Raw genomic sequence first — 11,881 nt, 5'->3', positions numbered from 1 at the left:
TGGTCTCGAACTCCTGACCTTGTGATCCACCCGCTTCAGCCTCCCAAAGTGCTGTGATTACAAGTGTGAGTCACTGCACCCAGCCAGTTAAAGTGATTTTCTAAAAGCCACTTTTGATGCACCTGTAGGCCCAGCTACTTGGGAAGCAGAGGCGGAGACGGGAGTGATCTCAGACCAAACTGAGGGTGGGCCTACTATTTTTCGTGACTTAATAACAAGATGCAAACAAACTGGGGAGGAAGAGAGTTTTTTATTTCTGTAACTGTTTACAGGGAGAAGGCCTGGAAATTATCACCAGACCAACTCAAAATCACGATGATTTCCAGAGCTTATATACCTTCTAAGCTATATGTCTACATGTAAGTGTGCATTCATCTAAAGACATAAGTGATTAACTTTTTAAAATCTATAAATAAGGTCTGAATCTTGAAGACCTTCCTCTGGAACCTCAGTAAATTTACTTAATCTAAATGGGTCCAGGAAGGTGCAGTGGCTCATGCCTGTAATCCCAGCACTTTGGGAGGCCGAGGCGGGCAGATCACAAGGTCAGGAGTTCGAGACCATCCTGGCTAACACAGTGAAACCCCGTCGCTACTAAAAATACAACAAATTAGCTGAGCGTGGTGGTGGGCGCCTGTATTCCCAGCTACTCCAGAGGCTGAGGCAGGAGAATGGCATGAACCCAGGAGGTGGAGCTTGCAGTGAGCCGTGATCATGCCACTGTACTCCAGTCTGGGTGAGAGAGCGAGACTCATCTCAAAAAAAAAAAAAAAAAAAAAACCTAAATGAGTCCAGGTGCTGGCGTGATTACCCTTATCTTGCCTCCTGCTAAATCACAGAGGTTTGGAGAGTTCCTTCCACTCCCAACAAACTTGTTTGTGGAGCCCTGGGGGGAGTTTCTTCAGACCTACAATAAAACTTGTTTAATCCTGAATGGGTCAATAATTCCTTTGTTATTTTGTCACGTTTTAAGGTCCAGGAAAGGCCTAGGCAAAACTCTTGGTGGGCTTTAGTTACATTCCAGCCTTTGTATAAGGGCACTGACTTTTTTTAGCTTTTAATATTAACTTCACCACTCAGTACTGAAACAGTTGTTATGGAGGCCTTCGTTAGTGAGACATGGCCTGCCATAGGAGGACTGCTTGAGCCCAGGAGTTAGAATCAAGCCTGGGCAACAGAGCAAGACCCCATACCTTATAAGATGCCTTTTATTTTTAGTTTTTTAAAAATTTTTTCGAGATGGGGTCTCAATGTCGTCCAGGCTGCAGTGCAGTGGTGTGATCATGGCTCACTGTAGCCTCAGTTTTCTGACTAGCTGGGACCACAGGTGGGTGCTCCCACCCCTGGCTAATTACATTTTTTTGTTTGTTTGAGACAGGGTCTCATTCTGTGTCACCCAGGCTGGAGTGCAATGGCAGGATCTTGGACTCACTGCAACCTTTGCCTCCTGGGCTCAAGCAATTCTCCTGCCTCAGCCTCCTGAGTAGCTGGGATTACAGGCACCTGCCACCATGCCTGGCTTTTTGTATTTTTAGGAGAGACAGGGTTTCACCATGTTGCCCAGGCTGGTCTGGAACTCCTGACCTCAAGTAATATACCTGCCTTGGCCTTCCAAAATGCTGGGATTACATACTTGACCATTGGCACCTGGCCTAAAAAATAATATTTTTAAGAGACAAGGGTTTTGCTATGTTGCCCAGGCTAGTCTTAAACTCCTGGGCTCAAGTGGTTCTTCCCAGTAGCTTGGGATTACAGCCACTGTGCCTGGCAAGGCACTTTTATTTCTGATATTCCCTTAGCCAACTCGAAGTAAAACCATCTCTTAAATGTATCTTGACAAAACTTGGCAGCAAACAAAAAAATCTCAAACTTGTCTGTCATTAAAAGATTGTGGTACCCACGCAATGACACCAACACAATACTTAAGAGTATGGTGTTTTTCTACCCACCAGTTTTGAAAAAGTTAATTACATTTGGCAATTCCCCATTCCCTTATAGTGAGGGGTCTCAGGAGCTGGCTCCTACACATAAAGGGGCTTAGAAGAGTGGCTGGCACCTAGGCCACCAATAGACTTTTGCCCCACCCAACCGGTGACACAGCCCGGGGCCCCTCCGCCCCCTGGCGGCCATTACGGATTTCCGCCTCCCTCACAGAAGGCAGCCGCTGCAACGTGCGTGGCCTCAGTTGCGTCACATCCGGCCCTTGCGATCAGGGCTTGAGGAACCCGCGCCATGAAGTGCGTGTTCGTTACCGTAGGGACCACCAGCTTTGACGACCTCATTGCGTGTGTGTCGGCGCCCGACAGTCTGCAAGTGAGTGAGGGAGGCGAGCAGGCGGCGGCTTGGCTCGCCACCCGCCGTCTCCGGCCTTACTAAGCCAGCCGCGGTAGCCTTGCCTGACCGTCACGCTCGGAAAGAAACCCCCGCAACTCTACCACAGGTGCCGCTGCCCCTTAGCTGGCTCCTGCCTACGCCCGGCGGGGCCCTTCGGCTACCCGGCTACTCGGGGTCGCATGTTTCCTCTTCCCATTACCCAGGCCGTTCCTTTCCCTCATTTCTTCGGCTCCTTTCCCGGGCTTCCCCCGCGCTGTATTCTCCGCCTCCGCGTCCTCCGCCCCTCCTTCCAACGGCTCCGCCCCTCCGAGCCCGGGTTTTCCACCGGGCTAGGCAGTTTCTCCTCAGCCCCCCTGTGGACCGCGCGTCGGCGCCGGCGTCTCAGTCAGCCGAGCTCGCCTCAGAGCCCGGCTCCTTCCCCTCAGCGCTTGACCGGAGCCCGCGCGGTTCCCCTCAGCGCGCGTGGTCCCCTCAGGGCTCCCGGTTCTCGCAGTTCAGCAAGTGAGGCAGAACGGGTAGTCCCTGGGTTCCCCCCGAGTGTGCGACTCCTTTTCCAAAGTCTTTTCCTGCTGTGGCTTTCGCGGGACTCTGCGAGCTGGGTCGCTTAGATTCACGAGTGCTCGGGAGGTTCCTCGTCGGGCCCCGGACCGGAGAATACTTTAGTTTTGAAAACTAAGTGAAATTGGCCACAGGTAGGCTCTTTGGCGGCCGTGCTCCGGTCTTAACGTCAAACTTGAGTAGTGATGGTGGTTCCTGCTCTGTTTTACATAGCCAGTTTAAAAGGCCCTCGTGTTCTGATTTCCTCTTTCAGAAAATCGAGAGCCTCGGTTACAACCGACTTATCCTGCAAATTGGTAGAGGAACGGTGGTACCGGAACCCTTCAGTACTGAGTCGTTTACTCTGGATGTTTACAGGTACAAGGATTCCTTGAAAGAAGACATACAGAAAGCAGATCTTGTTATTAGTCACGCAGGTAAAGGTGCCTTAGAATCTCAGGGTTGGGTCTTTTAATTTAATTTTTTTTTTTTTAAGTTCTGGGGTATTCTGGGGAACATATGCAGGATGTGCGGGTTTGTTAACAAAGGTAAACGTGTACCGTGCATCATCTAGGTATTAAGCCCAGCATCCATTAGCTTTTTATCCTGATGCTCTCCCTCCAATAAGGAACTGACGCTTGAACCTTTTCGAGGTAAAATAAAATCGCTAGCTGAACTCACTGTAGCCCTTTTTGAATACACAACTTATTTGAATATGATAATTGAGAACTTTATTGGAGAGAACTTAGTATTTTGGGGTGAGAGAAGAATGGGAAATTAATCACTGTAGCCCATCTTTACAATAAAAAACCCTAAACACTGAGGGGCAAAATAATTCACCCGGTGAAGTGTAATAAATTGTCAACTTGACATTAGTACTTGGGCTTAGCTAAAGGAGTGTTCTGCCTGCTGATTGGTTGGATTGGTCATGGAGTAAGTGGAATTGTAAGATTGTTTACACTTCTGTTGAATGTGAGTGAAATGAATCCAGTCAAAAATAGTAACAGCTACATACTGAGTAAATTGTTTCCTCTTCAGAGGACCGCCCTGATGGGCTACTTAATTAGACTTCTAGTGCATTCAGAAGAACTGCTTTTGGGGAGCAATGCAGTTTTGACTTGTTAAAGAAGGTTTATTTTTATTTATTATTTTTTTAAGTCTAGTTTGAGGAGAGAAAAGTCTTTAGAAATAGACATTACCAAAAGATTGGTGATTAAAAAATGTATCTCCTAGGAGGTTACAGCCTTTGGCACTGCTCTGAATGCTTTGTGTATATTAACTTTACTCTTTTAAACAATCCTGTGAACTAAGTACTGTTAGTATCTCCATTTTACACGAGGAAACTGAGACACAAGAGTGGTTAAGTAATTTGTCCAGCCAGGAAGTGGTGGACAGATAACAATCTGGTGCTGGAGTTTATGTTCTTTTTTTCTTTTCTTTTCCTTTTTTTTTTTTTTTGGAGACAGAGTTTCGCTCTGTTGCCCAGGCTGAAGTGCAATGGCGCTATCTCGCCTCACTGCAACCTCCGCCTCCCAGGTTCAAGCGATTCTCCTGTCTCAGCCTCATGAGTGGCTGGGGCCACAGGCCCCCCCCACCCCGCCCGGAAAATTTTTTTTTTTTTTTTGTATTTATTAGAGACCACGCTAGGCTCGTCTCAAACTCCTGAGCTCGGGCGATCCACCCGCCTTGGCCTCCCAAAATGCTAGGATTATAGGCATGAGCCACTGTGCCCCTCCGGAGTTAATATTCTTAACTAACCACCCTAGCGTAAGATACCCAAAAAGGATTTATCTATTCACGTATCAATCTCTTTGCTCTCATTTAAAATAGCTAGATGGTTTTACATTTCAGAATTTAATTGATCCTAATATTTTATATTTGCATATTTATGGAAATCCATTCTTGACTGTTTCTGGCATAGCACTTCACATGTAAACCCATACAAAGTGGTCAAGGTTTTTCGTTATTGATGCCTGCCTGTCTCTATTGTAGGCTTGCTTTTCTACCTGGGGTTGAATAGAAATGAAATATAATTTCACATACAGTATGTGAAACCTCGATCTTATCTGCATTGAAGGCCATGCCCAAAGCATACTCCAGATGGCCCAACGTACAATGGTTTCACTTAGTTTTTCAACTTTATGGTGGTGTGAAAGCAATACACATACGCATTCAGTAGAAACTGCTCTGCGAGTACCCATACAACCATTCTGTTCTACACTTGCAGTATTCAATAAATGGCATGAGATATTCAACACTTTATCATAAAATAGATTTTGTGTTCGATGATTTTGCCCAACCACAGGCTAATATAAGTGTGTTCTGAGCACGTTTAAGGTAGGCTAGGCTAAGCTGTCGTGTGTGGTGGGTTAGGTGTATTAAATGCATTTTCTACTTAGAATATTTTCAACCGCTTTTTTTTTTTTTTTCCTTTTTTTGAGTTGGGTTCTCTGTCACCTAGGATGGGGTACAGTGGTGCAATCATAGCTCACTGCAAGCTCTAACTCTTGGGCTCAAGCAGCCCTCCTGCCTCAGGCTCCCCAGTAGCTGGGACCACAGCCACCATGCCGTATTAATTATTTTTCTTTTTCTTTTTCTTTTTTAGCAGAGACAGGGTCTCTCTATGTTGCTGAGAGTGGTCTTGAACTCCTGGGCTCAAGCGATCCTCCCACCTCGGCCTCCCAAAGCGTTGGGATTGTAGGCATCAGCCACTGCACCCAGCCTGTTTTCAACTTATGATGCGGTTATACCCCATCATAAGTCGAGGGTCATTGGTACTAGAGAGCAAGTAGCATAGCACTGAATCATAGGCCATAATGTCATCATCAGTGATAAAATAATGTATTTTTCAAATAAAGTTTCTAACACTTTTTATTAGGGAGCAACTGATAACTATACTCTTGTCATTTTGAATGTATAATTGAAAGACCTAGCTTGTAGTTCTGTCAACTTAAGTTTTTTAACTTTTGAGTTCTAGGTATAAAACTTCGTGGGGACCTTAACTTATTTTAAATTGTGTTAAACAAATTTAATTTATATTTGTAGGTGCAGGAAGCTGTTTGGAGGCTCTGGAAAAAGGAAAACCACTCGTAGTGGTCATAAACGAAAAGTTGATGAACAATCATCAGCTGGAACTGGCAAAGCAGCTACACAAAGAGGGTCATCTCTTTTATTGTACCTGCAGGTATACTAGAGACTGATTATTTTTGATCTTTTGCTTTAATTCGTCCCTTGCTGTTCCTCTTATCCACCTACCTACCTCATCTGTCTCTTCTGCCTCTTACCTTCTCCCACTTACCAAACTTTTTGATTTTCTCAGCTCTAAAACACTCCCATTTGTTTGTCTCCCACTTTGCAATCTCTGTGTTGTATTTCTATGTGTATCTGTGGCTGTTTCTTTGCATATGTGAATATCTGAGAGAGAGAGTGTGTGTGTGTTTAGACGCGCATGTCTCTGAGACACTAATTTTGGAGTTCTAAATTTTGAGTTCATTATTTAGATTTTCATTATTCAAGGAAGACATTTGCTTATTTTAGTTAAAAGTTTTGCTTATAGTAAATCCACTAGAATCCGTAAATTATGTTTACTCTTTCATTTAATCAGTTACACCGAATATATAAAAGACACTGTTTTAGGTGCTGTGGATACAGTAGTAAACATGAGATAAAGTCCCTGTTCTCATGGTGCTTACATTCTGGTCGTGGAAAATTGATAGTAAACAAGTTCACAAATAAATGATCAAGGTATTTCACATGGTGAAATGTACTATGAAGAAAGTAAGACAGGGTGATGGGGTAACTGGGGTGAAGACTGATTAGAATTGTCAGAGAAGGCTTGGCAGAGTACCTAACATTTTGATCTTAGACTCGAAATACAAGGAAGAGCCAATCATATGACGATTTAGAGGCAGAAGGAACAGCAAGTGCAAAAGCCTAAGTAAGGAATGAACTTGGAGCTTGGTGTGCTTGAGGAACAGAGGGAAGATTAGTGTTGCCAGAGCATAGTGAGCAATATAGCAATATAATAGAAGATGAAGCTGGGTGGGGGTAGCTTATGTAAGAGTTCTGATTTTATTGATGTTTATTGAGAAGCCATTGAAGTATTTTAAGCAGAGAAATTATGGTAAGGAGTATTATTTTCTACAAGTATATTAGAATTCAACAGGAACTGATCATCGTAATAGAAGGATGAAGAAAATTGCTTGTTTGTTTTCTATTAGTTCTTCTTTGAGACACTAGAAGCTTGCCAAAGGGCCAGGTCAGTAATTCCCAATTGTTTGACTTTAAAACCTATCCTAGTTTGATGTTTCAAGAAGTAAATGCCTCATAGAATTACTATATATGTGTGTATATATGTTTATTTACGTTAAAATGAAATTAATTTTAAAATAAAAAACCTGAGAAGAAACTGGCTAGAGCATAAGCTTTTCTTTTAGTTTTACTGCTTCTGTCTCTGAGGCACTCAGTAAATACTTATTCATTCATTAAATATTGAGTACCTTCTATGTGCCAGGCATTGTTCTAGGCACTTGGTATACATCAGTGAACAAAACAGACAAAGACTCCTGTTCTTATTGAGAGGAGGAAGATTCATTGATTATTTCAGGAGTAAAATTGTTGGTGTCATTATCACTATAATGTTGGAGAAGAGGGAATGTCAGGGTAGCTGTGTAATACAGAAGCCAGTCTTGAACTATTCAGTGAGTCAGGAGAGAAGCTAGATTAAAGAGGAATAAACTTAATTTCCTAACTGATTTATGCAAGTCAATTTTTTCCAGACACTTTTAATTAGTATTTTCATTCTAAATGTTAAATCAGCTGTGATTTTATGTTAGCACATTAAAAGGAAAACATTTATTTCATAAACATATCCTGATTTTTTACTCATGCTGAAAAGGAAGGAAACTGTACAAGTCTCCAATTTCTTTTCTTTTATTTTTTTTACAGTTTTAAATGGCTTTTTTTCTATATTAATTTCAAGAAAGTCACATAAAAGTAGTAAGCAGTAAGTCAATAATTGGTTATATTTTCTTTTCTTTTCCTTTTTTTTTTTGAATTTCACTCTTGTTGCCCAGGCTGGAGTGCAATGGTGCAATCTTGGCTTGCCGCAACCTCCACCTCCCGCCTTCAAACGATTGTCCTGAGTAGCCAGGATTACAGGCATGCGCCACCATGTCCGGCCTAATTTTGTATTTTTAGTAGAGATGGGGTTTCTCTGTTGGTCAGGCTGATCTCAAACTCCTGACCTTAGGTGATCTGCCTGCCTCGGCCTCCCAAAGTGCTGGGATTACAGGCATGAGCCACCGCGTCCAGCCAGTAATTGGTTATATTTTCATTTTTGGTAAATCATTTATTTTCCCCAAACCTAGGCTGGGGGGTGGTATGTATGTTCTAATTTAAGCGATTGGTTTAAATAAATTTCTGAAGTAATAGTTCTATGTTTAAAAGCTTATTTCTAGCATACATGGTGGTGTGGTATATTGTTTAATTATATATGAAGTCATGATAGTAAATTACTGGCAAAGATTATTTCACAATCTTCATGCGTGGTCTAGTAGTTTCCCCAGCTTATTATCTTGTTTAGCAGCTATTATTTTTGGTTTCAATTTTTAAATTCTGTTCTCATGAATGAATTGTGCTTCAGTTTAAATATGCCCAGTCCTGAGAAGTATTACAAAGCCATGTGAAGACATTTTTCATGAAATATCATTTCTGAAATAGTTGACATAGGAGATAAGGTATCTGCTGAATTTATATTGACATTTTATAGTACTCTTTGTATTGCTTTAATAATCCTAGTATGTATACTTATAATATTAAAATATATACAAATTCGCATGTGCAGTTCTTAGAAGTACCACTATATTCTTGGAAGTTAGATTCAGTCATCAGTGGGCAGCAGATAAAGTATGGAATTTTCTCCCATGTTACCTAATATTTTTCTTCTTTTGTTTTAGCACGCTTCCTGGGCTGTTACAGTCAATGGACTTATCAACACTGAAATGTTATCCTCCTGGCCAGCCAGAAAAATTTTCTGCATTTTTGGATAAAGTTGTTGGATTACAAAAATAAACACTAAACTCTCAACACTTTAAAAGCAACCCCCAAATTCAACCTATGGAATGTGATTAAATCAAATTAAATACATTATATATATATTTACAAAATAATATAATTAATAAACTTCCTACATCTATAGAATGTATAGGAAATTTTATGGTGTGCACATTTGCATTGGGTCCAAATCCTAATTGCAGTTTAGTAAACTTTCTAGATTTTTTCTAATCTTCAGTATGTAGTAAGCATTCACAGATTTTCTCTTAGAATCTCAAGTGGAATTGGAATCATGAAAATGAATGAGATTTGAAAACTTTCACAAAGATTATAAATGTAGTTTGATGTTCCTTAGAATAAAAAATGAAACAGTAACAACTTAAAAAAAAATTTTACGTAAGAGTCAGCATCTTTAGCTTTATAATCTAAGGAACCAAATTAAAAAAATGATGGATTACGCTCTGTGAAATGAAAAGACTATCAAGTTAGTTGATCTCTTGTACTGGGAAAAGCTACTTTTTTCCTAAAGAACACAGTGGAGTGGATATGTTCACTTTTTTTTTCAAAAACTATATACAAAGTGTTAAAAGAATCGTGCCTAATGTCAAAACTTTACTGGTTTGAGAAGAACAATCAAAAAGGATTTATACCAATAGGACTTACTATTGTTTTTTAAGGATCCCCTCTCACGGTGGTAATGAAACATTAACTGTAACAAATTTATAATTTATGTGCTTATGAAATTAGTTTTATGAATGAACAATAAACTGATGCATATAATGGCTTAAATATATGGTTTTAAAATTGACTTAACTTGAGCAAGATACATTATGAAGTTCTTTGATCAGAGTGTGTGGTCTCAAGACCTTTACAATAGATTATCCTTAAGTGTCCATAGCTCTCTGATACAGTGTTTAGATATAGTTTATCTATCAAAATAGAACATTCACTATGAAGACCTCCCTTCCATTCCAGTCATATTATCCCAAAATGCTAAATGTTCCAAACATTTTATTTGGAATGCATTTTATGTTTTTATAGGTTTATTTTTCTGATTGTGTTTTATGTAGGCTAATATTTAAAAAATGCTTACTAGTGGTAGAAGGTGGTGACAAAGAAATACTCTGGGTAGCAGGAGGAAGCCAACTTGGATTAAAATTTTGCTGAGAATAATCTAAAAAGTGAGTAATCTGGTTGAGAATTCACAGCACCATAATCATAATTGCATATCGGTGTTATACTAATGTTTTAGGAAAGGTCCTATTCAAATCCAGGGAGAGAATCTTTAGTGTTTTCTGGGCCCTCATAAATATGTTTTTCTCATTTGAGAAAATTGTGACTCTATGTTGGTCACTTAGTTTGTAGTTTATGATGAAGAATTAAAGAGAAACAAATGAAAGGCAAGGTCTACTCAAATATCAGACAACTAAAAGCCTATACAGCCCCTAAATCCTTTGCTATCTACTTTCCAAGAATAATGCATAACCTAAATTCCATTATTTCATTTAGCAGAGGCTTAAGCCATTGTTGTCAATTGTGTGCAGTAACATCTCTGACTACGCTTTTGTGGAATTTTGTGTCAATTTGGATTTTTAAGTCAAAGGAGACTTTAGAATCATTTTGATTTGGCAGGGATTCTTGAAATTATCTAGTCCAATTCCATCATATTCAGATTTTGCCATTTGCTTAAAGTAATACCTTTTGGCAGAACTGCCCCTAGGAGCAGCTCCTTGATTCCCAGTCCCCTGCTCTTTCTACCATATATAATATATGTTGTAAGCTTTTTGTTTCTTTATAGTGGTTTGCCTAGTATTCATTTTAGTTACTTGAATCCCTTGCAAGGTAGGTTTTGTTTGTTTGTTTATGAAAGTTATTTAGTAGGAATTTCACACTTAACTGGGTTTTCCTTTGGCGTATGACAACCTTACCTAGGACTTAGAAATCTGTGATTTCTGAGTTTTTGGAATTTAGGAAAATGCTCTGGGTAGGATTGATAGTAGATTGAATAAATTAAGACTTTAAGACATAATTGTAGACTTCGGAGTTGGGAGACAATCTAAAGAATATTTTAAACCACCAGTTTTACAGGAGGAAACATGCTAAATTAATCACCACATTTACATCTTATTAGTCCTTATTAAAGAATGGTAACCAAAAGTCTGTTTGAAATGTTTGCTCAGTTTGTTTGGTTTCATTACATGATAGAGCTGCAGGTTCTTGATATTAATGAGTAAGAGGAATGCAATTTATTTAGCAGTTTTCTGTTACAGATACTGAAATTTTCAGGGACAAGGAAATGAAAGAGAGAGTTCAGTATTGGGAATACTGAACTGGATAGATTAAGAGGTAGACAGTCAATAGAACATTTATGGGTTGGAGTAGATGAAAAGAGATGTGATGTTATGGGATGACCTTGGGAATTAAGGATTTTAGATGCTTATAATTTGCGAGGAAAGAAAGCCTGCAGGATTTGTTGGTAAGATAGTATAACCAATGAATTTGACATAGGGTTCTGGAACATTTAAAAGTAGTCATTATCTGCAAGTACCGTCAAGTATCTGATTTTGGACACCTTAGATCTCTACTTTTTTAGTAGAGACGGGGTTCCACTGTGTTGCCCAGGCTGGTTGCGAACTCCTGAGCTCAGGCAATCCGCCCGCCGCGGCCTCCCAAAGTGCTGGGATTACAGGCGTGAGCCACTGCGCCTGGCTTTACTTTGTATTCTTTTAAAGGCAAGTCATATATAGGCACAAAAAAGACAATACAAAAAGATTGTTTGCCACTTTAATATTTAGTTTGAGGAGTTTTCCAAGACTAAAGCAGGTAATGACTAGTAGTAATATAAATATTCTTCCTGGCCTTTTATTATGGTATAAGCACGTAATTCCTCTGATTTGTTCATAATGTAAAATTTGTGGAGATGACCAAAACCCTGCATATAGTCTGAGAAATAGCA

The 11,881-nt window shown here is 40.1% G+C and overlaps 1 protein-coding gene across 12 annotated transcripts in view; it reads left to right on the top strand.

Moving 5' to 3' along the window:
• Nucleotides 1–1,928: 1,928 nt before the first annotated feature.
• Nucleotides 1,929–11,881, top strand: part of ALG13 (ALG13, UDP-N-acetylglucosaminyltransferase subunit) — an 83,672-nt gene continuing 73,719 nt past the window's right edge. The window contains exons 1-5 of one of the 12 annotated variants that reach the window (XM_011984490.1): nt 2,132–2,313; nt 3,146–3,308; nt 5,917–6,055; nt 7,092–7,129; nt 8,829–9,714. In XM_011984490.1, the coding sequence (XP_011839880.1) occupies nt 2,233–2,313; nt 3,146–3,308; nt 5,917–6,055; nt 7,092–7,110 (402 nt within the window). In that variant the 5' untranslated portion in view covers nt 2,132–2,232 and the 3' untranslated portion in view covers nt 7,111–7,129; nt 8,829–9,714. Of the gene's footprint in view, nt 2,441–2,669; nt 2,836–3,145; nt 3,315–5,916; nt 6,056–7,091; nt 7,130–8,828; nt 9,715–11,881 lie in introns of those variants that run through there. The other 11 variants (XM_011984494.1, XM_011984491.1, XM_011984492.1 and 8 more) reach the window with 11 other exon arrangements.

The sequence above is a fragment of the Mandrillus leucophaeus genome, unplaced genomic scaffold (genome assembly GCF_000951045.1).
Source record: "Mandrillus leucophaeus isolate KB7577 unplaced genomic scaffold, Mleu.le_1.0 Scaffold269, whole genome shotgun sequence".
In the NCBI taxonomy this organism is placed as follows: domain Eukaryota; kingdom Metazoa; phylum Chordata; class Mammalia; order Primates; family Cercopithecidae; genus Mandrillus; species Mandrillus leucophaeus.
Note: the sequence above shows the minus strand (reverse complement) of the source record. Positions and strands in the feature narration are given on the sequence as shown.